Raw genomic sequence first — 27961 nt, forward strand, 5'->3', positions numbered from 1 at the left:
CTTGCGGTTCCGGGTCGGGCCGCGCTGCGGGCGGCGCTGCAGCCCGCGCTCGGCTCACAGTCGCAGCGCCCCGCCCCCGCACTCCGGACCTGGGCAGGTGGTGGCCGCTCGGCCGCTCCCGGGGCCACATGGCTGAGGGGGACGGAGGGAGCGACCAGAGGCAGGTGAGGCCCCGGCGGGGCGCCGACCTTTAGGCTCGGCTCGGCCTCGTCTCGCCGCCCCGGGCCTCCTCGGCAGAGGGACCTCTGCCCGGGGCCGCCCCCGGTCTCGCCCGCACCGCCCGCGCCCGAGGCCGCGCCGTTCGCTCCGCCGCGTCCCTTTGCCCCGGCGCTTGATCTCAGCCGATCGCTCTCGGGCCGGCCGCTTCCGGGCGTCGGCGCGCTGGGCCTGCCTCGGGCGCTGTCACCGTCAACCATCAGCACGCGACTGAGCAGCTCCCGGCCGGAGGCAGAAACCAGGGTTCTGCTCCCCGCCCTGTCCCCGCCGGGTCACCTTGGACAGGTCACTTAAGAACCGTTTCTGCTTTCGCAAAACGGGCAATAATAACACAGACCCTGGAGTCACTGAACCTTCCTCCTCTTGGCGTTGAGCTTTCCCCAGCGCGTGGCTCACGTGGGCGCTCTTAAAGCTTTTCAGAATGCGCTATGAGGACAAAATGAGAGGATACAAAGTTGAATGTATACTTTGCTTCCCATTTTTACCTTTAGGTCCGGTTTTACTCTTCTTTAAGCCGAAACCAAAAGAGTAATTTCTGAAATGTTTCGAGGGTTTGATAACCAAAAACCCCAACAACCGCCCAGCCTCGTGCCCAAATTCAAAACAAAAACAACGAAGGAGATAGCCAGTAGTAATATAGGGCGAATATAATAAGTAGCAGTGCCACCGGGGAGTGGGGGCGTGGGGTTACCTGTTAAAAAGAGAATGTGGAGCAAAGGAGATATGTGTATCCTTTAACTTGTAAATGTCAGTGCAGGATATGGGAGTGCATGTATATTTTGGCTCAGTAGTGGTCAAAAGCACAGTGATGTCGTAGCAGGGCTGGTGCCAGTCATTGCAATCGTGTCTGGTACCCAGAGGGTAGAACATGGTGACCGGCTGCTGAGAACGTTTGGTATCGTTCATTCAGGGATCCTTCATCCAAGCTGGTGATGTTAAATACAAATACCTTATAAAGCAATAAGGAAAACTCAGGTTTTTAGGGTCGGTGCATTCTTTGACTTTTTTTCCCCCCATCAACCTCTTTCAGAATGAGGAAATTGAAGCAATGGCAGCTATATATGGCGAGGAATGGTGTGTCATTGATGACTGTGCCAAAATATTTTGTATTAGAATTAGCGACGATATAGATGACCCCAAATGGACACTTTGCTTGCAGGTATTTTTGCCCTTCTCTACAGCCATTTTCCAGTTACAATGTTGGCTCTTGTATGATTGACTGCTGTTGTATTCCTCTAATGATTATTCTTGTGTGACTTGTTCTGAATTGTCTTTTTGTTGTTGGCTTTTGTTAACGATTGATGATCTAAACATATGAGTAATTAAATCTCAGATCACTCTCAAGTAATGCTTTCATAGATAGTCTCAATCTTTTCTCTCCCTATTATTTTATTTATTTAAATGTTCTTAATGTACCATTGGCAGACTTGAGTTTCACTTCCTTTCACTATCCTGTACGTTTAATAGAAGAGAGTCTAAACCTGGGAAGATGACTAACATTTAAGAGGAAGAATAGGTTAGTTATTTAGATGGTTCATAGAGTAGATACTCATTTGTTAGTTGGGAATCAGTTGTGGTTAGGATAAATGAAAACATCAGCTATGGCTTTCTATTTTAATGCTTATTCTTTGATGACTGCCTATACTTCCAACATAAAAGATGCCAAATTGAGTTTTTGTCAGTATTTGTTTTTATAGTAATACTGATTTGAAAAGAAACGTGCATGGTTCTCTGTTAAGTGGTAGCTATTTAATGTATTCAATAGTGTCTGGTAGGATTTTTTTTTTTTAATTCCTTAAGAAAAATATCTGGAACATGTTATAATGCCGCTCTTTCATTTGGGGTTGGGGTATAATGCCCGTATTTCAGTTTTTCTTTTCCTTTTGTCTTTGTCCTCCCCACTTAATTTCTAATTTTCATTGCTTTTATACTTTCTCTGCAAATAATGATCTCCTTCATAAAAGATTGGCATCATCTTAACAACATATTTAAGGCAGAAGCATAAATATGAGGTGGGAATTCTCTCCTGAAATTTAACAAAACAATGGTTTTGTTTCTTAGTTTGGCCAGTTAGAAATCTGTCCAATGACTGGCTTTATGAATGTTGTTATTTTTGAGCCATGATGAAGTATAAGCAGATTTGTTTTTAAACTGCTTTGTAGGTGATGCTACCGAATGAATACCCAGGTACAGCCCCACCTATTTATCAACTGAAGTAAGCTATATTTCTACATATATATTTTTATAAAAAGATTATACTTTTCAAAGATTGTTTCTCTGTACTGTACCTTGTGTTTATATAGACTACCTTATCAAAATGTGTATAGAAATTAAAAACACCTTTTGGACTTGATATAGAGCATTTAAATTTAAAAATTAAATTATGTAAAAACACTTTGAAGTTTGCCACTTAGTATAAAAGAGAATCAGAGGATCCATAGGGGGTAAAATAGCTACAGAATTGTCTTTAGAGACAGGGAGGGAAATCTTCCTCTTTAGACAACCTAGTAATCTAGAAACCTTGGCCTATAGAGTTGCTCCTAACCTGGTTCTGCTGACCTCGCCAGTTCCTTGACCTGCCTCTGTGTAAGACGGCCTGCCTTCCAGGAATCGCCCATGGTGCTTGCGGTGCTTGTCCTGCCCTTGTTGTTGAGGAACCATCTCAGCAGCCCAAGCGTAGTCTTAATGAGTCATGACCTGTTGATTGCAAGTAACCTTTGATCCACCTTGCCCGCTTGACCTACTAAGCTGTATAAACCTATGCAGACAGAATTGCATTAAATCTCAATTACTAAAATTTTTACCTTCCAGTGGGATTGTCTTTTGTATGAGTGTTTTAAAACCATAGCGGTAAAATTTGCTGTTACTCATGGTTCTGTAATTTTTCATTTTTATTGAAAATGAAAGATATTATAGAATGCTTCTAAACATCTGTGCCCTTTTCAGAAAAAGTTGATTATTTTTTTTACAGTCATGTGGCAACTGACTTATTTGTTAGAGTTTGTTTTGAGACACCAGTTAGAAAAAATTGGGAAGTCCTGATAGTGTGGCAGATACTGTGAATATGGAAATTTAGATTCTGGAACCTCTTCTGCCACTTAGGTAAACTAGGGCAGATTTATGATATCCTATGAACTCTCCTGTTTTTTAAACCATATTTTAATTGAATAATAATGGTGTTGGCTTCAGTATGGTTTTTTGGGAGGAATAAATGAATTAATGCCAATGAAAGCATTTTGGAACTGTATCGATTTATACAACATAAGATAACATTTTGATGAAAATAGAAAAATTGTTAAAGTTAAGTAAAACCAGTTTGTGATTAATCAGTATTTTTTTCTTTGAGATATAAACACAATTCTTTGAATAATCTTCTTTATTTTGTTTTATTTAATCTTAGTGCTCCTTGGCTTCAAGGGCAAGAACGTGCAGATTTATCGAATAGCCTTGAGGAAATATATATGTAAGTGATGGATGATTAAAAAAAATTCTGTGAGTGACTGTAGTGGGCCTTTGTTGGAATCATGATATGTTAGGGCCTTTTCTAAACTTTTTGTTAAGCTGCTTTTCCATTAACAAAAAGAATATACTTGAAAAATCCTTGAAAGATTGGTTGTATAATGTAATTTTATATATACATTTGATACAAATTCTGCTTAGAAACAAAAATACACTGTTATTTAGAACTAATAGCTATAAAGACACTTAGCCAGCTTGTGAAAGTAGATTAAGAGATACTGCTCTTATTTTGCTCTTTTTATAGGCTATGTTGAATGAAACTGGTAACAGCAGAATCCTAAGCATAATTATTCATTAAACTACTATGTATTTTTAATGGTAACGTTCTTGTATTAGGCCATAAGACTGAGAGTCTATTGATATACTGTATTTTTCACTCTTTCATTCATTCAACAAATGCTGTATGGCAGGCATTGTACTAGATCCTGGATACGCATAATTAGCAAGAACAGAAATGGTCCCTGTTTTCATTTAGAATTTGCAGGTAGGGGAGATATTACTCATAACATTGTAAAAATGAATGTCACACTGCAGCTGTGATAAGTTCTGTAAAAGAAAGATATTAATATACAGTGTTAATTGAGTTTGAAAGAAGTCCTGACCTAGTCTAGGAGGTCAGGGATGGCTTGTTTGACTTAAGAGCTGAGTTACTTAAGTGAAGATAACTCCAGTGAAGGGCCACAGCATGTGCAAAGGCTCTGTGTCAATGATTTTGGCACATGTCAAGATACAATGTAATGGTGGTATTAAGTGGGAAAAGAGAGGGGAGGAGAGAAGGGAACATGGTGGGAAAATGACCTAGTGAGGTAGGCAGGGGAAGTTATGGAGAGTCCTGTAGGCCATGTTGAGGATCTTTGTCTTTATCCTAAGACCTTTGGGAAGCAGAGAAGAGTTTTAAGTGGTGTGATGCCATAATAAGATTTTCATTTTGAAAACACCATTCTGTTTCTGGGTGAGAACTGATTGGAAGGAAGCAAGAATAGATGTGGGATATCAGGAGGCTAGTGAAGTAGTCCAGAGAAGATATTTCTGTGATTTGGGTTAATTTTAATGAGATACATTAATTTAGTACAACAAATAATGTTCTGGAATATCAGTTTTACTGTAATCCAGGAACTGGTAAGGATTGTCTTATATGTTGTAGGTGGCTACCCCATTTGGCACAGTGAGAGAACCCCCTCTGTATCTGTGGGATCTAGACCAGGTTTCTTTTCCTCACAGAATATTTAATTTAAAAATGCTAAGTCTTCATGGAATTGATTCTGTTTGTTCCTTCCTAGAGGAAGTGTGGTCTTCCTTGAGTTCCTAGGTTTACACTTGACTCTGGAAGTAACCAAGAACTGGACATATCAATGGGAGAGGCCCCCATTTAGTGATTCCATCATCCTCAGCATATAAATATTACATGTTTTCCCAATGAAATGTTTTCTGATACCTGTCCCTGACCTTACTGGCCACTCCAACTTTCGTGCCCGCAACAAACTTCTTTCTGTAATCTTTTATTTATGCCTATTTACCAATTTATCTCCCCCCCTAAAGTAGAATAAGATAAATATACTACAAATTTGCTCACCAATGATGTCGTAATTATACATCTTACAGTCATTTTTCAGTTCTTATCTTACTTGACCTCTGTAACTTTTGGTGGTGTTGAACACTTTCTCTTCTTGAAAAATCTTCCAACACTTGGCTTCCATCCTTTTAATCATATTCATCAATTAGATTTTTCTCCTATCTATGCACAATGTCATGCACTCTGAAATGGCTTCCCATCTGCCTTTTTTCTGCCCCAAAAGTGCCCCCCTTTATTAAGAGATACCCTCCTATAGGACACAACTTGCTGTTCTCCCTAAGTAGTTCACTTGAGCTACTAGAGAATTAGGAAGGATCAGAAATAACAAAGGAGTTTGTTCTAAAGATAGGATATGGTTCGTACTGTCTTGTTTATTAAAAACACTTGAAAATAAACCCAGTCCAATAGTAGTATTTTCACACATGTGGTCTAAATAGAAATATTCTGTTTTTAAAAGTTTTGTGTGACAACTTTTAATCATATTTTCCCATAAAATCCCAGCAGGGGGCAACAAGTGAAAAACACATTTAGTCATTGAAAATTAAACATTTTAAATGTATGGCTATAGTTCTTAATGTTTATAGTTTTATTATGTTCTAGATAGTGTAACATTATCAAGATTTTCATATATATTTGGCATCATTTTGAATGCTAAATTTTATTTTTGCCTAGATAAGAAGATGAACTATGTTTTTTTTTTCTTATGTAAGGAGGGACGAAGTCTGAAAACTAAGTCTTTCCAGTAAACATTTTATGAGTACCTCCTATATGCTCACAATTTAAAAATTAATATAGATTAATTGTGTACCAAAACAATATAGTGACAATTACTGAGAGGTTTGGACCAAGTGCTATTGTTTTTAGAGGCCTCTGCATGTGGTGAGGTTGTAAAGGAGGGTTCCATTTTGAAGGTGACCTTTGGGTGTGGTGTTTGGCAGGTGATCAGAGGGCGAGAGATTTTCTGATAGAAGGAGCTGCATGAGCAAAATCATGTAGGTGTGAAGCAACCTGGCATCTTCAGAGTTCAGCAGATAGTTCAACATGCCGGGAATAGAAATTGAGGTAGGTGTAAGAAAAAAGAACCTGTAAGCTGGTAAGGAGTTTGGGCATTATCTTGTAGGCTGTAGGTGTTTTAGGCAGGGGAGTGATGTAATGAGATTTGTGTGGCACTGTGGAGGGTGGGCTGTGAAGAGTTTGAAGTGAGGGACACCATAGGAAAAGCAGTCATTAACTAGGAGGGAGATAGTGGAGACCTTTATTAAGGCAACAAGAATGCAAGGGAGAAGAACGGTCAGTTAAAGAAGTACTTAGGAACATAAACTAGGATTTGGTGATTGTGTAGATGTAGACTCATTACCTTATTTTTGTTTAAACATTTTGCATACAGATATTTTGAATATATGAAAATAGTTTAATAAAACAAAAGGTAAATAACAGATTTAAAAATACTTTGAACATTATACTAATTGGTGTTAAGAGAAAATGAAAAGGATTAAAAATTTTTTTAATTTGAATTTATGATAGTCCATTTCAACAATATTTAATTTAAATCCAAGAAAATGATTAATTTCCCACAGCTCTTCACATTCTGATGTATCATGAAGTCTTAGATTTGGAACTTGGAGAGTGAGGCTTGTCAAAGCAGAAAGTGCACCGGACCAAGTTAAACAGGCAAGGAAGACTTTCTTCAAGACTATTGCAACAGGGGAGAGAGGCAGAACTCAGTCTGAACTCAACTTCCTGTAACAAAAGGCAGTACGGTTTTTAAGGGCTGGGATGAGCTGTAGAAAAGTACTCGGGGATGCTGGGGGGAGGTTGATCAGTGAGAGGGTCCAGCACATTAAGTTTCTTCCTGAGTTTGCAAGTGTGTTTCTCTGTGATTAGGCTATCTGCGTTTGCAAATTGTGGCTTATCAGGAGTTAGGCCCTACCAGCCAACAGAGACTGGGAGATAGGGCACTGTCTTCCTTGATGACTGCATTTCAAAAGAATGGCTCCCAGGTCCTTGAGAAAGACACTCCTAGGTTCTAAAACTGACAGAACTTCTAAAAAGATGTCCATAATTCCAAAGGAGCAAAGGAAGAATTTACAGTGACAAGTTTTGTAAAGAAAATGCTCTAAGAAGAGAGAGGTCAGGGCCTAGAGTCAGGAAGCTCAGCCTGTCTGAAATTTATTCAAGCTGATGTTAAGGCTGTTTTTGTCAGGCTTCTGGAGTCAGTTTTTGAAATAGTGTGACCTCTTTCTCATCTGTAAAATGAGGATAAAAATAATATCATTTTAAGGATTAAGTGACATAATCCATGTAATGTATTTTAGCACTGTATAATAGCAGCTCTCAATTTTGTTGTTCTTGTTAGAAGAATCATCTCATCCAGTTTTGTCATTTTGAAAATGAGATGATGGAAACTCAGATCAAGTGATTTGTCTAAGGTCACACAACTTAGTAGTACATTGGAAAATTAAAGATACAAAAATTAGAGCCACAAGTAAAACAAGAGTCACAAGTAACTTGACTTTTGTTTTGATCATTCTGAATTGGATAATAGTTATTTAAGTGTATTTAATTGCAGTATATCTCAACTAAAATATCAGTTCTTAATCCAAGTTGATCTTTTATTCAATTTGAAACAAATTTTGTTCTAGACTTTTTATATTCAGCTACTTTACCATAACTTAATTTCATAAATAAAAGCTTAGCATCTCACCCTATAATGAGTAGTTCTCAGATTTTGTACCAGTTCTTAGGATTCAGCTGACTTCCTCAAGGACCTTTTGGTGAGGGGAAGAAGGACATAGGAGGGAAGACTACAGCTTTTGTCTGTTTCTGTGAGAGATTTCATTACAGCGAAGGCAAAAGTTTGAAAACCACCAAATCCTAGTCTGTAGTTAAAAGATATGAACAATCAACTATACTTGAATCAAAAGATATGAACAAACTATTGTCATGAGAGAAAACACAAATACAGCAGTAATAACAACAACAATAAAAACACCCAAACCACCATCAGTGATAAATTTGGGGGTCCAAGGGAACAAATAATTTTCATTTTCTTTAGGAAACCTTTCACATCCACTACAACTTCCTTAAAATGGATTTCAGTGAGTCTAGTTAAATACTAGGGAAGAAGGAAGCATTTAATAAATGATTATGGGCAGAGTGCTGTTGTATATTGTTCTGCAGGAAGCCATGGGCCAGAGGAGAGGAAATTTGGAGTTAAGGTTTAATTTCTTTATTATTAGGAAAAATTACTTATTAATTGTGAAAATTCTTCCAAGGTGTTTTCCATCGTCCCCTGCCCCCAGTAGTCCCCTAAGAACAATAACAACAAATCTGAATGTGAATATGTATTCACAGAGGGATGATTTTCCTGTCTCAAAGGGTGGTTATGAATGAGGATTAAGTGAAGTAACAAAGCATTTTCTATGTCTTATATAGTAGGTGTTCAATACACACTGGATATTAGTGCTACTACTTTTGGTGATGATGATGTGATGAATTAAATAGAATGAGATTAGAGGATGGAGAGAATTACATATGAAACCATACATTTGTAAGGATAATAACTGTAAACACTGAGACAGGGGACCCCGTTTTCTCATTCACTACCATACCCCCAGGGCTGCACGTAGTACTTGGTGTATAGGCAAGGCCCTTAAAGATCTGTTGAGTGAATTAAGATAGGTCCACTTGAAAAGAGACTACTTTTGTAAAGTAAGGCAAGATGCTGTAAATCTGTTTTATAGGTGAGGAAACTGAGACTCAGAGTTCAAGTGTCTTACTTGCCTAAGGACACAGCTGCTTGATAGGAGAGCAAAACGCAGTGGGCGACCTGAGCTTTGGAGTAAGTCTGCATTCACATTCTGGCTCTGGACTTCTTACTGCTTATTGTCTTAGACAAGTTAATTGATCTTCCTAGGTCTGCTTTCTCATCTGTACAATGGGGAAATAAAACCTACTCTATTAGACAATTATGAGCATTAAATGTGTTGATATATATAATGTACTTTGGGCTTAGTATATACTCAATACATTTTACCTTTCTCTGTCTCTATACCTCTAAATCTTTTATTGAGAAGAGAGGATGGGGGTAGGAATTATTTAAAAGAAACTCAACCAACATTCTCAATTTTTTAAAACCTTTCCAATTGACTTTTGCCCTCTCTAAATAAGACAGGTTGCCAAAGAACACGGAGGATTGTTTTAGTACTCAGGAGTTACGGGTGAGATGGGAGGGTTTGAGGGTACAGAATTATTTGAAAACAGTTGTTTTCTTCTGTATGCTTGTTTTGAAAGTTTCCTTTGGGTGCTGATGAGTGGTGATAAAAAGATGATGGTTTCAAGAGCAACTGTTAGAGGAAGGAGGTAAGGTGTTACGAAGTAGTGTGATGATTTCTTTAAACACACTTATTAAAACTTATCTAAAATTAGTGTCATCTCCTAAAGAGTAGACACTTGGGCCTTTATTTTATTGCTGTTGCCATCATTTAACATAACGCTATGGACATGAACTATGACATGTTCTTTTTCTCAGTGAGCCTTTGAGATGGATTTAATTATCTGAGGCAGCCAGACAGCTATTTGGAACCAAAATGAATCAATTTGGGCAGTAGAATATTTTGTCCAAAACAAAATAAGAATATAAAGTTTTCCATTGATTGTCTTTTAAGTCTTGTAAATTGGCTTTCTGAGGGAGTTTCTCAAATGCTTTGTATTCTTATTTGTTGAAATAAGTACATAAAAAAAGTGGCTTGAAATTGTTCAAAAAGTTTAGAAAAGCAAGCAATGACTGGGCATCAATAATACAATTATATTCACTGACAGAAACTAAATCATATTTATATCTATCTTAATTCATCCAGTTCAAGTTCAGAAATTTTCTTTCCCCTCTTTGGTTGCAACTCTTCTACTTATTTTAAGTGAGCAGTGTTAGTTTTAATTTGGGAGCCAGTTGGAATTTTTAATGTTGATGTATTAAATACTCATCCACAAATGTTAGTAAATTGCATTTTTATAAATTCCTCTTTAAAAGGCATGGCTAGGGAGTTCCCTGGTGGTCCAGTGGTTAAGACTTAGCTCTTTCACTGCAAGGGCCTGGGTTCAGTCCCTGGTTGGGGAACTAATCCCACAAGCTGCACAGCACGGCAACCCCGCTCCAAAAAAAGGCACGGCTAGATTGCATATAATTTCTTAGATTGTAAGTATGTCTATATTTTCTTGAATTTGAGAAGGAAATTTTTTTAACATCTTTATTGGAGTATAATTGCTTTACAATGGTGTGTTAGTTTCTGCTGTATAACAAAGTGAATCAGCTCTACATATACATATATCCCCATATCCCCTCCCTCTTGCGTCTCCCTCCCTCCCACGCTCCCTATCCCACCCCTCTAGGTGGTCACAAAGCACTGAGCTGATCTCCCTGTGCTATGCGGCTGCTTCCCACTAGCTATCTGTTTTACATTTGGTAGTGTATATATGTCCATGCCACTGAGAAGGAAATTTTTAATAACAGATTTTTCCCCTGAATTTTGTTTAGAGAGAATATTGGTGAAAGTATTCTTTACCTGTGGGTGGAGAAAATAAGAGATGTCCTAATACAAAAATCTCAGATGACAGAACCAGGTAGGTTTGCTCTTTTAATTTACAGTAATTAAGTTTTCATGTAGATATTTTCATTGAAACTTTTAATGAAGATCTGTATGCTGTTTTATGTTTTTATATGATAAAATATGTTTCTCTGGAAAGTTCTTTACTCATGTAAATATGATTATTTCTTTCTATAAGCTTTAGCCTCCTTGGTTTCATATTACTATAAACTCTTATAGAAATAGAATTTTATGGTTAAAGAACTTGGGTCAAAAATCTTTGCTTTCTTTGACTATTGTTATGGTAATACGAACCATGTAACATTCTTCATGAATTATTGGACTATGTAACTTAGACATTAGCTTCAAATGAGTTTAGTGTTTATAGAAAAAGAACTTTGGAAAACACACTGACCAGTATTTAAGATATAAAAATTGACTTTGAAAGTTGATTTTTTAATTGAAATAGAATTCACATACCATGATTATTCACTGTTTAAAATGTATAATTCATTGGTTTTTAGTTTATTCCAAAGTTATGTAACCATCACCACTATATAATTTCAGGACATTTGAAAATTGAAAATTGATATTTTGCTCTATTATTATAGTTTTATTGAATCATAATATACAACGTAGAAATTTCTTTTGTTTTCTATTTACTTTGCTAGTCTTTGTTCCACTTACTACAAAAGCCCTTTAGAGAGGAAGATTACTAAGCCTGATTTTATTTCCAAATAGAGTTTTATTATTATCACTGATAGAACTATTTTCAATTTGGGGAGAAGAGGGATTAAAAAAAAACAAAACCCAATAGTCTATTTACTAATTTTTAGAAGGTTATTTACACCGAACCAATTATTAAGGATTCCCTTACCATAATCAGTATAGATTTAAAGTTGATAGAAATATATATTTTTCAGAGCATTTTACTATTTTTCTATAGAAGCAAATGTTTTCACTGCTTCCATTAAAATCAAAGAGATAAATGGTCTGAAGATATTCTGATCATGGGACAATATTTTTTGAAGTATTTTCCTTGACTTTTTATGATTCATGTTCTGATTTTGCAGCATTTCAGGGCATCTGAGAAGAGTTTTGAAACCTCAAAACAAAAATTGAGTTTTGCCAATCCACCATTCTAGAGTGTGGGATAATTGCAAAAATGGAATATAAGCAAAAATTTAGGACTCCAAAAAGCTTGGAATCACTGAACTATTAGGAAATTTTTAAAATTATTGATCTTAAAATGGTATTTTCCCTTTCCCACCTATATCTATAATTTAGTTTAGCCACACTTCAGATTTTCGAGTTATTGATTTAGGTTGTATAATTTATAATTTGAAAATATTTTGTTTGGAATTTTTTAATTAGAAATTTTCTAGACTTCATATTAAAACGGAAGGTTTAATAATTCTGAAGAATGAATAAGGGTATAAGCTAGTGATCAGGATATCTCATGAGAATTTTCTTCTCCAGGGTACCCACTTGACAAGTAATTTATTTTTATTTTACTATTAATCTTCAGTACATATTTATCCTTTATTATTTCATTTTTTCTACTATAGAAATGTGAAATTTTTTTTAAATTTATTTATTTTATTTATTTATTTTTGGCCACATTGGGTCTTCGTTGCCGTGCGCGGGCTTTCTCTAGTTGTGGCGAGTGGGGGCTACTCTTCGTTGTGGTGCACGGGCTTCTCATTGCGGTGGCTTCTCTTGTTGCGGAGCATGGGCTCTAGGCGTGAGGGCTCAGTAGTTGTGGCTCGCGGGCTCTAGAGCGCAGGCTCAGTAGTTGTGGCGTACGGGCTTAGTTGCTCCACAGCATGTGGGATCTTCCCGGACCAGGGCTCGAACCCGTGTCCCCTGCATTGGCAGGTGGATTTTTAACCACTGCGCCAACAAGGAAACCCCAGAAATGTTAAATCTTGAAGTAATTATATACTATTTACACTTTTAAAAAATTCTGAACTAATTTTAGACTTACAGAAAAGTTGCAAAAATAGTAGAAATAGCTCTGTTATATCCTTCACCCTGCTTTCCCTAGTAACATCTTACATAACCATGTTATAAAGAACAGAAAGCCGACATTGATATAATATTAACTAAACTAAAGAGCTTATTCAGATTTTACTAGGTTTTCCACTAATGTTCTTTCTGCTGTTCTAGAATCCTGTCTAGGATTCTTTGTTGCATTTAGTTGTTATTTCTCCTTACTCCCTTTTAGTCTGTAAATAGTTCCCCAGTCTTTCCTTCACTTTTTTGACCTTTCATGACCTGACACTATTTTGTGGAATGTCCCTCAATTTGAATTTGTCCATTGTTTTCTCATGATTGGAGTAAGATTAGGCATTTTGGCAAGAATATCACAGAAATGATATTGTATCCTTCACAGTGTATTATATCAAGGAGCTAATGATATCAATATGCTTTATTAATGGTGATATTTACCTTGATCCCTTGGTTAAGGTGGTATCTGCCAAATGTTTCCACTGTAAAGTTACTGTATTAATCAAGTGTTCTCCAGAGAAATAGACCAATAAGATGTGTATGTATGTGTGTGTGTGTGTGTGTGTGTGTGTGTGTGTGTGTGTGTGTGTATTATAAAGAGAGAGGAGGAGGGAAGGAATGGTTGGGGGGGAGAAGGAGGGAGGGAGGGGGAGAGACAGAGAGATTGATTGATTTTAAGGAATTGGCTCATGAGATTATGGACGCTAGCAAGTCCAAACTCTGCAAGGTAGGCTGACAGCCTGGAGACCTAGGGAAGGAACGATATTGCAACTCAAGTCTGAAGGCTGTATGTTGGCAGAATTCCCTCCTTCTCTGGGGAGGTCAGTCCTTTTTCTTTTCTTTTCTTTTTTTTTTTTTTAATTAATTAATTTATTTATGGCTGTGTTGGGTCTTCGTTTCTGTGCGAGGGCTTTCTCTAGTTGTGGCAAGCGGAGGCCACTCTTCATTGCGGTGCACGGGCCTCTATCGCGGCCTCTCTCGTTGCGGAGCACAGGCTCGAGACGCGCAGGCTCAGCAATTGTGGCTCACGGGCCCAGCTGCTCTGCGGCATGTGGGATCTTCCCAGAGCAGGGCTCGAACCCGTGTCCCCTGCATTAGCAGGCAGACTCTTAACCACTGCGCCACCAGGGAAGCCCCCCTTTTTCTTTTAAAATCTTAACTGGAGTCTCACTTGCATTATGGAGGGCAATCTGCTTTACCCAAAGTCAACTGATTTGAATGTGAATTCCATCCAAGAAATACCTTTACAGAAACATCTAGAATAGTGTTTGACCAAATATCTGTGTACCATGGCCTAGCCAGGTTGACATATAAAATTATCAGTTACTGTCTTTCCCTTTGTAGTTGATAAGTATCTTGGGGGAGATACTTTGAGGCTATGCTAATACCCTATTCCTCCTTAAACTTTAACCTACTGATTTTAGTATCCATTAGTGTATCTTATCAACAATATTTGTAAACAATATGGTGTTGTAACAATATGGTGATTTTCATCTCCTTCTTTCCTTCTTGCTATGATTAATTGGAATTCTATTCTGAGAACAAGATGTCTTTTTTCCACATTTATTTATTTGATTACTTATATTAGTATGAACTCATATTATTTTATTTCGTGAGTTAAAATTCCATACTGTCATTATTTTGTTGCTCAAATTGTTCCCGGTTTGGCCTTTAGGAGAGCTCTCAGGTAGGCTCCTGTGTTCTTTTTATAAGTTTCCATTGTGTTTTGAACATTTCTTTACTCTCTGGAATCACAAGATATTCCAGGCTCATCTTGTATTTTCCTTGTCCCAACCCTGGAGTCAACCACTTCTTGTAGCAGCCCTGGTTCCTTCTGTTGAAGACTGGTGCTTAGAGACCAAGACTAATGGTTTTTTAAGTGTAATTTCTTACTGTCTTATGATCACTCATCATGTCTCATATCCACATAGGCCCAGACGTAAAGAAGAAAACTGAAGAGGAAGATATTGAATGTGAAGATGATCTCATTTTAGCATGTCAACCAGAAAATCCAGTTAAAGCATTGGATTTTGATGTCAGTGAAAATCGAACAGGTATAATGTTATTAGTTTATTTTGAGGAAAGCGGGATGGTAGCATTATGAATGGAATTTCTATACCATTTGAAATGGTATAGAAATTTAGTAAACTCACACTTTAGAAAATTCTTATTAATTTGTAGAGAATTGGGTTATTTTTTTCCTGTCTCCTGGCCATTTTGGTGTTTGCTAGGTCTATCAGAATGGTGAGGAAAAAAATAGAAATTTACTTTTTTCTTTTTTTTTTTTTGCTATTTATCTAGAGTTTTGAATTAGTGGTGAGAGAAATTGAAACTAAGAAAAGCTGTGTTAATGTTCTCAGTTCACATCCTGCTTTTATATTTTTACTTTGAAATCCTTAGCTGTCTACTGATAGCTCAGAGTTAAATTTTAGTCTTTGCTCACAAATATAAATACAATAATTGAAGGTGCAACCACTGAATTAAAGCTAGTGAGATGCCTTTAGGATTTTAGTTTTTGCTTAAGCAAATTTGTTCCATGATAAAGTAGTATTCAGCTTATGGATAGGTTGATGTGATAAATCAGCTCTATATTTCTATCAGAAAGTATGTTCCATTTTAGTATTTTAAAATTTTGAATGATATAGTCAGTTTCCTCAAGTCTCTTACAAAAACATGATAGACCAGAGGGAATGTTCATTCTCTTTGAAGATAGGGAGTTCCCTGTGCTTTTAAACAGTAAATGAAAATTTAAAGTTCTTGCATAGTGTCTCAGGATTAGTAGAAGGGGACAAAGAAGCCTCGAATGAGTGGGGAAGAACACCCAGGATACCTGCTCCTGTTTCACTCTAAGTAGTTCCCATTTTATTCATACACATATTTGCAGATTTGGCATAGGATGTCTTTTGGGAAAGAAGATCCACTATTAAAAGAAAAGGAGTGAAAATCAGAGTCATAATAAATCGCATCCAGTTCCTGTTGACCTTAATAGTGTACTAGTGCGGTTGTCACAGTCTGTTCAAGAAGAGAACACTACTGGGGGAAGGAAGAACATCCTGCATAAACCTGGCTTCTCGTCCTAGTCCTGCCACAAACCAGTGCAGTGATTTTTGGCAAGTTATTTAAAGTGCTCCAGAAATATTTTTACACGTGTTACTTGAAGTGTTTCATCACTTATAAAGCAAACTGACTTGGTAAGATTCAACAGATCAGTGAACAGAAATAGAAAAAAATTAAATTCTTTTTTTCTGAATAACTTTTCATCCTAAATGAGGCAGGTGCAGCAGCTAGGATGGTTGGTAAGTTTCTCATCTAAGTTAAGGGTAAAATTAATGGTTCTTAAGCTTGTTTAAAAGGCAGAATAGGGCTTCCCTGGTGGCGCAGTGGTTGGGAGTCTGCCTGCCGGTGCAGGGGACACGGGTTCGAGCCCTGGTCTGGGAGGATCCCACATGCCGCGGAGCAACTGGGTCCGTGAGCCACAACTGCTGAGCCTGCGCGTCTGGAGCCTGTGCTCTGCAGCGAGAGAGGCCGCGACGGTGAGAGGCCCGCGCACCGCGATGAAGAGTGGCCCCCGCTCGCCGCAGCTGGAGAAAGCCCTCGCACAGAAACGAAGACCCAACACAGCCAAAAATAAATAAATAAATACATAAAATTAAAAAAAAAAAAAAAAAAAAAGGCAGAATAACTGGAAATCACAGTACTCGATGGAATACCAATTTGGTGTACTACTGATACATTTAATTCAATCCTATGAAGTAGGAACAGTTTTATTAGCAGAAGACATTATATTACAGCTATACAAAATAAAGTCATAGATTTCCCAACCCAGAGGTCCATCAGCAGTAAAATGAATAAATACTCCATATTAGCAGCTGTCAATCTTTTTGGTCTCAGGACCCCTTTCTACTCTTAAAAATTAGATGTTATACCAACTTATACAACTGACACAGTCCAGGATTTGAGTCCCAACCTACCATTTCCACTGGGTGACCTTAGCAGGTGAAAATCATTTATAAGTCAGATAGTTTTATCTTAATGTACAATATATTAGGAAACTTTTTACTTAAAATTATAACTTAATTTTAATAGACAACCAGTATTTGTTATTTGAGTTGATTTGCCATATAATTTACATCTCTTTCCCAACTCCCCCCACTATACCATTGCCAATTTTTCAGTATTTGAATGTAAGAATTTAAAAATTAAAGTTATATAATTCTTTAAATTTATAGAAATAGAAGAATTACCTCCGATTGATCATGGCATTCCTATCACAGACCGAAGAAGTACTTTTCAGGCACACTTGGCTCCAGTAGTTTGTCCCAAACAGGTAAACTTACTGTGTCCAGTTCACTCTGATGTTGTTTTACCAAAGTAATTCAAGCAAATGGTTTTGCAATAATATCTTTGTTTTTACTATTATGTTTAATTTTCATGCAAGATAAAAATTATTTGCTAACTTTCTACCTCCAAGTTACCGGGAATCATGGAATATTTGTTTCTGTTTATCACTGCTTTCAAAATTGCATCCAGACTCTGATTAGGGCTTAACTCTCCAATGGATTTTCAAAGAAGAAAAACCCATTGTGGTGGTGTAGAAAATTATGATGCTTAATATCAATAGCTTGTTGAAAAATTATTTGTCTTATCATGTGGGAGTTCTATAAAACCTAGCCTGTTCTGTTGTTGCCCAAGTAAGGGGACAGTGGACAGACTGGTTGAGCCCAGTCTTCCCAACCTGAATTCCTTTTCCTTTCTGCTTCCTGATTTTAGGTGGCCTGATATCCACCAAAGGATATTATATGGGAAAATCTTCAGTCAAAAATAGTATTCCTAGGTCTTTGTCTTTCTCAGTCTCTTTTCAGCAGAATCATTTTCTTCTTCCTTGCTGCTATAATCTAGCCTAAACTTTATTAATGTAAGAGACAATTTCAGTACACCTATAAAGTTAAATTAACCAGAAAAGTCTTACTAGCTTAGCATAGGTTTTAAGCATTGGTCTCTTCCCTTTGGTCTCTCCAAATTCTTCTAAAGCCCTGACCTATAGGAATACAGTTTTTTGCACCAGGCTGCCTTTTCACTCTCTTTTAGTCTCTGGAAGAGGAAGTTCTTTCCTTCATTGATTTGTGGTCAAAATAACAGATTTTGGTGCAAGCTTCTGGGCTTTTCTCTCAGGAACCCTATTTTGCCCTTGGCCATTGCTCATAATCTTGTTGCCAGGGTCCTCGTTAGACATTCCATTCTGAATCTCTCCATACTGGATCCTTTTTCCATTTCTGATTATAGTCACTTAGACTTACAGGATCATAATTTGTGAGAGCTGAAATAAATCTGAGAGGTCAGTGTCTACTTTATTGATCAGGAATCTGGGAGTCTGAGAAGCACAAGATTGCACAATTTCTGATCCAAATTGGTCTCCGTATCTCCAGCTTAGTCTTCCTTACCTCCAGTATTTCTTCTATGTCCCTTGCCAACTACCTTTCTAAAAGATCTGACCACGTGTCACTCCTCCCCCACATACCCAATAATCTTTGCTGATTTCCATTGGCTACAAGGAAAAATCTAAACACATTATACAAGGTGCTTTGTGATAAGACCCTACTTTAATCATTCTGATATATCTTCTATCATCTCATTCATACTCTGAGAGCTACATAAAACTATTGGTCACTTCCTGAACCTTTCTCTTTTATGTCCCTGCTAAGGTTGACAGATAAAATACAGAGTAGCTAGCTAAAATTGGAATTTCAGATAAACGTTATTGCATAGGCCATACTTACAATAAAGAATGTGCGGTTTATCTGAAGTTCCAGTTTAACTAAGCATCGTTTATTTCTGCTTACTACTTCTGGTACGTTTGTACATGCTGTTTCCTCTAAATGGAGTGGCTTCTTCCTGCCCCACCTCACTCTTCCATTTTGATGCAGAACTGTCACTATCTTTCAAGACCTGGCCCTTGTTACCTCCTCTGTGAACCTTATTTGACTCCCAGAGAGAGTTTTGGTTTTATAACATTTTGAACATACCATTGTTCTGTACCTGTCACTTTGGTAAGTTTTCAGAGCTCATTTCTAGAAATTCTTATATTTTCGTTTAAATTTCTCTATACAGTATGGGGAAAATTTCTTATGTACAAGTACCCTGGACATGGTTACTGCTCAGATATTTGTTGATAACTGGTGGTCAAAAATACCAGGTCTATCATTTTTGTACCAATTAGAGTCCCAGTTTTTGCCCCTAAAATGAGAAAACTTTGGAAATGGCTTTTTCAGAACGTAGTTGAGTCTTTAAATAACTCTTGTTAATTTCACTACAATAGTATGTATATCAATATGCTTTAAGTTTTTTTTTAGCATTTATTTACAGAGCAAATAAAAAGTATACATTAGTTTATTTACATTACTGCTGTTTTTAAGGTGAAAATGGTTCTTGCCAAATTGTATGAGAATAAGAAAATTGCTAGTGCCACCCACAACATCTATGCATACCGGTAAGTGATCATCACAATTTTAGGAACGTGCAATTTGTAAAAAATGGGGGAAGGGACTTCCCTGGTGGCGCAGTGGTTAAGACTCTGCACTCCCAATGCAGGGGGCCTGGGTTCAATCCCTGCTCAGGGAACTAGATCCCACATGCACGCTGCAACTAAGAGTTCACATGCCATAACTAAGGAGCCCACGTGCCACAACTAAGGAGCTGGCGAGCCGCAACTAAGGAGCCTGCCTGCCGCAACTAAGACCCAGCTCAACCAAATAAATAAATATTTAAAAAAAAAAAAATGGGGGAAACTGATGCATGATTTAAAAAAACAACAACTATTAGGTGTTTTTTTCCACTGTAAAAGTAATAATCATGTGTAGAATATTTGGAAATGGCAGAAAAAAGAATCAGAGGAAAAGTTAACCATTTTCTGCCATTAAATGAAACTGATATTGTGAAATATTTTCTTTCTGTCTTTTCTATGTAAAGTTTATTCTTTTCAATGCTTTATTCTAGTATCAAAATTTTTCCTTAATGTAACAAAAGCATTTTTCCATGTTGTTATAATTGCTTTATAAACATTATTTTAATGGCTGTATAATATTTGTTTGAGGCTCCATACCACAGTTTATTTAACTATTTCCTTTTTGTTTTTAGTTTTTCATTTTTTCTAAGTATTATAAAGAATAGTCCTGTGAACATCTTTGTGTACTTTTTGCATTATTTCCTCAGGATAGGTTCTGGTTGTTTCATATTCTTCTTTGAAATGAAACAGAAGTATAATTAAAAAGGAAAAAAGAATAGATTCCTAGAAGTAAAATTATCAAAAAGTATGAACATTTTTGAAACTCTTGATACATACTGCCAAATTTTTTCTAACGTTTTTCTTTTAAACCAGTTTATGCAGTGAATTAAGACTGCTTCTTTCACTACATGTCTTTTAGTTTTGAGTACGAAGGTTTTATAGAAATCTGCTGATTTGTTAGTAAAGAGATGAAGGGTATATTTTTTAAATATGCAAATTAGTACAGACTTACAGAACATAGTTTAGGACTAAAATAAATTAGAATATAGACATAGGAATTTGGTGCAAATTTAAAATGTGATTCAGACTATTTGTAAAATCTAGGCTACCTAAAACACAAAAATCTCAAAAAAATTTATCACTTTGGATAGGTGAGTTTTTAATATTACTAAGTCACATCCCTTTAAGTGCCAAATCTTACCAAAAAAACTATTTATTATGTAATTCCCTACTTATTAGAGTATCACTACACAGAATTTTGCTGTTTTCTTAGTGAGTTAGGGTCATCAATATAAAAATGAGGGATTAGACTGTGCTTGCTCTCAGTGATTAGAATGTGCTGTAAAAGTATTAATAGGTACTATTCATTCGTCCCACGTGTTTGTTGAGAGCCTACTCTGTGTCATGTGCTTTACATAAGTTAAATCTAATTATTTCAGCAACTGTGCCACTGTAAAAAGGTTAACTTTTTCAATATCACATAGTCGTTAATGGTAGAGCTGAATTTGAGAATCTAATTTCATTTATCTCTATCTTATTCCTACATGGCCATGTTGGCTGCACCTTCAACAGTTGCTGGACATGATATTGATCTTAAGTTATCAAAAAGTTAAATAATGTGCCGTATACTCTATTTTAGGCCCCAGATTTTTGTTTTTTTTAAGTACTTGGGTATTTTTGCGTATTAATGGGTGATCAGCTGTCACTTCTTACAGATGTCAGCTTGACTGCGTGTAGCAGCCCCTCCACCTCACCCCCTTATATAATTGATGCTTGGGAATGAAGGAGCTTAGCTTGTCAGAATTGTGTGTCAGTTAACAATAAAAAGGCATAAAGTGGAGGCTTGAAGGACTCCACTGGGTGTTAAAGAAATAACCTTTATTTGGTACATGGACTTTGTGTTGTGTATTTTGAATGCTCAGGGTCCTTTTAAGGTTACTTCCTGGTTCTGGGGCTGTGTTCCTGCTTTGGAGTTATGGGGCACTCTCCAGGCTACTGGTGCACACAGCTATCAGATGCTGCATCATTATCTTCCTGGCATGTGAGGAAAGGGTTAGTGAAAATGTCCATGGTATTTCCTGATGTTTTTAAACCTAACAGTACTGATTTATATAGTCAGATTTCTTCATTTGTTCTATAAAGTCAACCCCGGAATCCTTTTTGCCTTAAATTTGCCATATAAAATTTTGTTTAATAGTACTAACTTTCTTTTCTTCAAATGAGGCCAACTCTAAATAATAGTAGAGCTTGGTCATAGTAGGTGGGCAGTAAATATTTACTGAGTGAATGAATGAATAGATGGTTTGGTGGATGGAAAGATGAATGAATGAATAGGATTGCTATAATAAAATTAATATAATTGACTTAGGTGTATAGATAAGGTAGTATTTGGCTTTTTATCACCATAACTGGAAAGATATCTTTGCTATATTTGCCTAGTCCTTGATGGTACCATTTGTAGGGGCCTAAAAAATGCACTAGATGGCATACCTTAACTGGCACTGTTTTCTTTTTATAACTCACACTTATTTGCCAAGCTTATTCATCTACAATGTAGCCCATGCTAACTTTCTAGATAATTTAAATGGGTAAAAATACCATGATTTATCTCTGATATTGATAACTATCCAGGGGGAAATTATAGAGAAAAATAAATCTTATAATTCTTAGAATGGGGAAGATAGATAAATGCTTGGTGGCTAGAATGTTAGGAAAGTATAAAATATTATGTTGGTTATCACCTCCATCTTTTTTATATAATTTTTTTCTCTTTCACTGGAGTTTAGGCTCTTTGATGACAGGAGTACACCACTTATTTCTTTTATACCATTTCATAGCGCCTATTATGTGCCTATAATGCTTGTATACAGTTTATTCTCAGTAAACGTTTTTTAGTGACTATTCTCTATAATCTCAGCTTCAAGATTAAATGAAGTGGAGGAAGTGTCAGATGTCTAAACTCACCTTCCCATAATTGTAGCATTCCTGATTTAAAGGAGGTACCCTTGATTCCTAGCTTTCCAAAATATAAAAAGGGAAGCATACTGGATAGGAAATCATCAGTGAAAATACAGCTAATTTATAGTTCAAGAAAGATTTTTTTAAAACAGGTATGCTGATTTTGGAAGTAAATTGATGGTAACAAATATGAAAGAGTAACTTTTATTATTGAATACAATATTTCAAGGTTTTAAAGTGTTACACTGTTACGTGTATTTCTAGAATATATTGTGAGGATAAACAGACCTTCTTACAGGACTGTGAGGATGACGGGGAAACAGCAGCTGGGGGGCGTCTTCTCCACCTCATGGAGGTAAGTGTGAGTTAAACCCTGTTGATCCTGTTCTGTGAACCATAAAATTTCTCAACAAAATTCATTCCTAAATTCCATTTAGGAATAAGTAAATCAGTTAGACTATATAACATGAGATAATTTGGTTTTATTAGTAGTTAGTTTTTAAACATCGGTAGAGAGATAATTTTAACCGCTGGATGTGGGGCAGAAAGCAAAAGGTTAATAACAAGTGCTGTGCTTTCAAGCTCTTTCAGTCGTAGACAATAGAAGATTATCTTCAGCTCTGGAAAAACTTATCCTTTTTGTTTCATGACAATTTCCTCTCCTCTATTTTCTCTGTTCTGTCTTTGCAGAACTCCTGTTAGTTGGATATTGGACTTCTGGGTAGATCCAGAATGTTTCTTTTTTTATTAAGTTGTCCATCTCATTGCCTTATGTTCTAAGACATTTTCTTGACTGTCTTCCAAAATTTCTATCAAATTAAAATTTTTTTTAGCAACCATGTATTTAATTTTCAAGAGTTCTTTCTTGTTCTCTGTTTTTCCCTTTTCATAGTGTGCTGTTCTGCTTTTATGGATACAATATCTTCTAAAGTTCTTCTGAGTATACTAATTAGAGTTTCTTTTTTTAGATGTTTTCTTCCTTAAATTTTTCCTGGTCCATTTTAGTTTGTTTATCTTGTCCTTTCTCTTTCATGCTGCTGGATTTTCTTCATCTGTCTGGTGATCATTGATTGTTCATTAATTTTAAGAATGGATTTTTTTTTCCTAAGGTAGTTGCTATAGTTTCTTCTGCTATTGTATGTGGAGGTTTGTTTTCTAACCAGGCCCTTTCCTTGATAGGAATTCTGTGGGGGTCAGGCCTGTAGACTGGTGGGCTTCACCTTAAGGGCAGCATTTGACAAATGTCAAACTGAGGAGGACCTTACTGGTAGGCACTAGTGATTACTCATGCAGCCCCAGTTCTCTCTAGCTGTTTTGTTCAGAAGCAGGTTTTGTGTTGCTGTTTGACCTAGGGGTAAAAAACTGCCTAAGCTAAGCTATTCTGGTTGAAGTCACCAAGAACTGGAACCCCACTTCATGATCTCCCCTTCACTCTGCCTGGTGGTCCCCAAGTTTGCAATTCAAGGACACTGTGGAGCACAGTGTTTGTTTTCCAAATTCCCTTCTTATTCTAACATTCTGTCCCCTGAATTGTTATAAATCTCACTCTGCTTACTCATGGTTCTGCCATTAAAGTCGGGGAAATTTTATGTGCAATTTTATGTATGGGTTTTTTCATTTTCCTTTAAAACTCACATCTGTACCTGTCTATATTTGTATGTAATTATGCTTCTGAAAATAACAGATTTTGAATGTGAGAAATGTCATGGTGGTGGTATCACGCTGGTATGGAGGGATTTTGCTAGGACCAGATCGCTTCAAACATATCAACAACTGTGCCAGAAACATTCTAGTGGAGAAGAACTACACAAGTTCACCGGTAAGTGGTTACTGGTATTATATCTAGAGAGTTTCTCACCACTGCCTGTGAAATTTAAAAAGAAAAAAGAAAAAGAAAATTAAGAGTGAAGCAGAACAAGTGAGGTGCATTTGAAAAACCTTTGGACTAGGAAACTGGAAGCTTAGGTTTTAGTCAGAACAGTGTGATTGACCAGTTGTGTGACCTTGGGAGGATCACTTCATCTCTTCAAACCTTAATTTTGTAGATTCATGGAGTTTTATAAAAACCTTAAAGACCAGTTAGTTTCCACTTCCTAAAATTGAGACCCATAGCAGTTATAGCTAATGCTACAGTGAACTGGATAGTCTTTAAACATCTATAAAATTCCAACATTCTCTGTTAGTGTCAAAGTGTATCCCCTTTCCCCTGACATGCCTTTAGATGCCTTCTTCCTTTATACTTTGAGTTTTTTTGTCTCGTATTTCAGATATGTTCATATCTATTTTATTTAAACTTTGCTGCCTTACTTTGAAAAATGAACAATGGATTAAATAGTATTGAGAGGAATTCCCTGGCTGTCCAGTGGTTAGGACTTTGCACTTCCACTGCAGGAGGCATGGGTTCGATCCCTGGTGAGGGAAGTAAGATCCCACAAGCCGCACGGTGTGGCCAAAAAAAAAAAAAAAATACACACACAAAAAAAATTAATTAAAAAAATAAACTTATAAACAATATTGAAATTACTCAAACATAAATCTGTTAGATAACTGAGATAAATGAGTGTTTTCTTTGATTATCCTTGATTGTTTTGGAAATATTAAAATAGACTATAAATGAAAGCCCTGTAAAACAGAAAGATGGTACATATGGAAGTAATTATACTTTCACTATTATACATATTCTATATGACTAGATTTAAGAGTCCTAAGCTAGTACCTTCGTATAAATGTAGGAAGATACTACATTGATTTATGTCTTTTTCAGGAGGAATCATCTAAGACTTTGGGAAAGAACAAAAAAGTAAGAAAAGACAAGAAGAGGAGTGAACATTAATACCTAAAACTGTATGAAAGGTTAATTTGCCTATAATCATATACAAATTCCACAGTCATCAAGGAATATATTGTGCAGAGAGAGAATCCTGGACTGTTCAAGTCAGCCAGTTCATTGTGGACACCAATATTATCTTTTCTTCTTTGGTTATATCATCTGCCAAAAATAGAGAACTTGTGATATTTTCATGAGTGTTTCAGGCTGATTCAGAAGGATTAGTTTGAACTTAATCACCACTTCATATAATTTTAGGAAGGTAACAGTTGCCCAGGGCAGTACCTGAATTAACTGTCCATTTCATTACATGTCAAGTGCCTTTGTTAGGTGGGGAAGAAGTGTCTCTAGAGGAATATAAATACCTGATTTCTTGTCATTGGGATTCTCGTTCTGTTAAATGAATATTACCTTTTACTGCTCTTTACGGCTCCGTATGGCTTATTGAAATAGGGGCTCATTGAAGATTGATCTTAGAGAGTTTCTTCTTGTGATTTTAGTTCATAAGTATGTCACCTTTCATTTTATAGTGCTCATGGAGTGACGGATTAAGTGAAAATCCAGGAGTATCCATCTGCAGTTATGTGCTGAAGTGATAATTCATCTAACAGATTTGTTAGTATAAGTGTTATGCCTCACTTTCTGTTGCAAATTGGTGATTGTGAAATTTCAAAAAGTGATTTTCTAGTCTCTACGTTTTTTGTTTAATTCTTGTACTGTTAAGCAATAAATACGGTGTGCCAGTAGTCTCCTCCCACCACCGAAATGTGTTGGTGTAGTATTCTGGTTTCTTTTAACAACCTGGAGTACCTTTCTTGTGATCTTCCTTGAGAAATTAGAACTATGCCAGAAGCTGTGCTATGGTTAATGGAACATTTATGGAATGGGGTAGAGGTGGCAGAACACCACTGGTGTAAGGTGAGAGAGTGCATTGTGTAGTGCTGTAAATGTGATGCACATTTCCCATCCACACTCCTCCAGCTATGCTTCTCAACTCCATGACTTTGTGGAGAGAAGGAGCAAATCTTTGATTGGAAAAACAGAGAAAATCCCTCTTTTTTTCCATCTTCCTTTCATCAGTGTTTTATAAAAGTTCCTTCTTTCATCTGCAAGTTGTGCAATTTACCTCTAGGCATTTAGACAATAAATTTATCCATGAGCTATAAGTCATTAACTGTTCCCTTTTAGATAATGATTGCAAACAATTATTAAAAATTATTAATTGGTCACAGATATACTTGAGATTCCCTTCCAAAGAGAGGGAACAGAAATAAGGAAGCAATTTGGGATGGTGCTGGAGCATGGAAAACATCAGAGAAGAGTGGACACAGATTTTTTTTCTATTCTCTGATGTTTTACCTTTAAGAGATCTAACATCCTAACTTGGTATTTTTAATAAGAATCTAGTAAACAGCTTTACACTAGGATGGATTCTGAGAAGTAAAATCTAAATTATATTTGTTGTAAGTGTGTTTAATTGTTGTAACCTATATTTATTTAAAACACTTACCTCAGATTCCATGAAAAAATTAAGTATGTTTTATGTATTAACTGTTAAAATAATTAAAGAGCTTAAAGACCATTAATTAACATTAAAATAATTTCACAAGCATGTCAAAACCTGTGAAAGAAGATATAAAACAGTAAGAATTGCTGCTACAGAAAAATGAATGTGAGTTAATTTTTCTGCAACACCAAATTTGAATTCCCTTTTAGCTGTTTTATCTAACATTTATTTAGGTCTTTATAGAAAACCTTTTTATCTCTGACCCCATTTTCCCTTATTAAAAAAAATATTTTTGCTTCTTTCATTATCCACATTTTCCAGACTAAAAAAACCTAATATCCTTTGCCCAAAGTCAGGTAGTGAAAAGGAGAGACCCAAAAGTCTCCAATTCGGGAACGTGAGTTATTTTACACTCTTCATTATGGACCCCTAACTAGTTATAGTATCTTTTTGTCTATTTAAAATTTCTCTTGATTAGAAGGTTTTCAAATTCTTCAAATTCTTCTAAAATTCAAATAATAATTTTCCATAGCCAGATCTATGCTGTGGCATATTTGATAGCATATTGTGTTTGTTAGTTAGAAATATTCTCCATATGCCAGTTTGTAAGAGCAAGTAGCAACATCTTGCTACTTGCTCTTACAAAATAGCAAGTAATGGGAATAGCAGTATGATTTGGAGGTATATATCATGAAACATTTGATATATACCTATTTGAAGAGACATTATATCAAACTAATCACAACCAAGAAAGAATAGCATGAAGAAGATACTTTTTGAAGGCAGGTAAAATTTATTGCAGAAATTGTATAGTCACCTGTAATTCCACTGTCTAGAAATAACCATTATTAACATTTGGTATGTACATCCTTCTATTTTTTTCCTATGCATGATTTTGTATATATGGCTATTTTTCTTTCCATAAAAATGGTACTAAACTGTATATACTGTTTTCTATCCTGCATATTTCATATAGAAGTATATTGTTAACATTTTCCCATGTCAATAAATATTCTTCTATGGCTTAATTTCTTATGGCTACATTGTATTCTATATTCTGGGTATATCAAAATATACTATGTAGTATAAACTATACTTGTTTCCAATATTTAGGTTTTTTCTGATTTTTCACTATTATAAGCAACTATGAAAAACAAAATCATTAAAAAAAAAAAAAAAACGAAATCATTGTCTGCAGATTTTTGTATATATCTCTGATTACTTTCTTAGGAAGAATTCCAGAAATGGAATTCCTTGGTCGAATGTT

At 36.2% G+C, this 27961-nt stretch overlaps 1 protein-coding gene across 6 annotated transcripts; it reads left to right on the top strand.

The window, feature by feature from the left end:
• On the top strand, positions 1-27725 carry IMPACT (impact RWD domain protein). 6 transcript variants are annotated; one of them, XM_036823231.1, is made up of 13 exons: positions 3-164; positions 1247-1375; positions 2379-2431; positions 3617-3679; positions 9602-9670; positions 10842-10927; positions 14832-14954; positions 17130-17227; positions 19314-19387; positions 22625-22715; positions 24045-24179; positions 25125-25160; positions 25718-27725. In XM_036823231.1, the coding sequence occupies exons 1-13, from the start codon at positions 129-131 to the stop codon at positions 25781-25783; spliced, it is 1059 nt and encodes a 352-aa protein (XP_036679126.1). In that variant the 5' UTR covers positions 3-128; the 3' UTR covers positions 25784-27725. The 6 variants fall into 6 exon arrangements, with proteins under 6 accessions (XP_036679131.1, XP_036679126.1, XP_036679128.1 ...); XM_036823233.1 differs by having other exon boundaries at positions 5-164; positions 25125-25213; XM_036823232.1 differs by having other exon boundaries at positions 5-164; positions 25125-27725.
• The last annotated feature ends 236 nt before the right edge of the window (positions 27726-27961 follow it).

Source organism: Balaenoptera musculus, chromosome 14, assembly GCF_009873245.2.
Source record: "Balaenoptera musculus isolate JJ_BM4_2016_0621 chromosome 14, mBalMus1.pri.v3, whole genome shotgun sequence".
Classification (NCBI taxonomy): domain Eukaryota; kingdom Metazoa; phylum Chordata; class Mammalia; order Artiodactyla; family Balaenopteridae; genus Balaenoptera; species Balaenoptera musculus.

Coding starts and splice junctions, on each gene's coding strand:
- IMPACT (XM_036823231.1), top strand. CDS start 129: ATGGCTGAGGGGGACGGAGGGAGCGACCAGAGGCAG. Junction 2,432..3,616: donor CCACCTATTTATCAACTGAA/GTAAGCTATATT, acceptor ATTTAATCTTAG/TGCTCCTTGGCTTCAAGGGC. Junction 3,680..9,601: donor AGCCTTGAGGAAATATATAT/GTAAGTGATGGA, acceptor TTGTTTTGAAAG/TTTCCTTTGGGTGCTGATGA.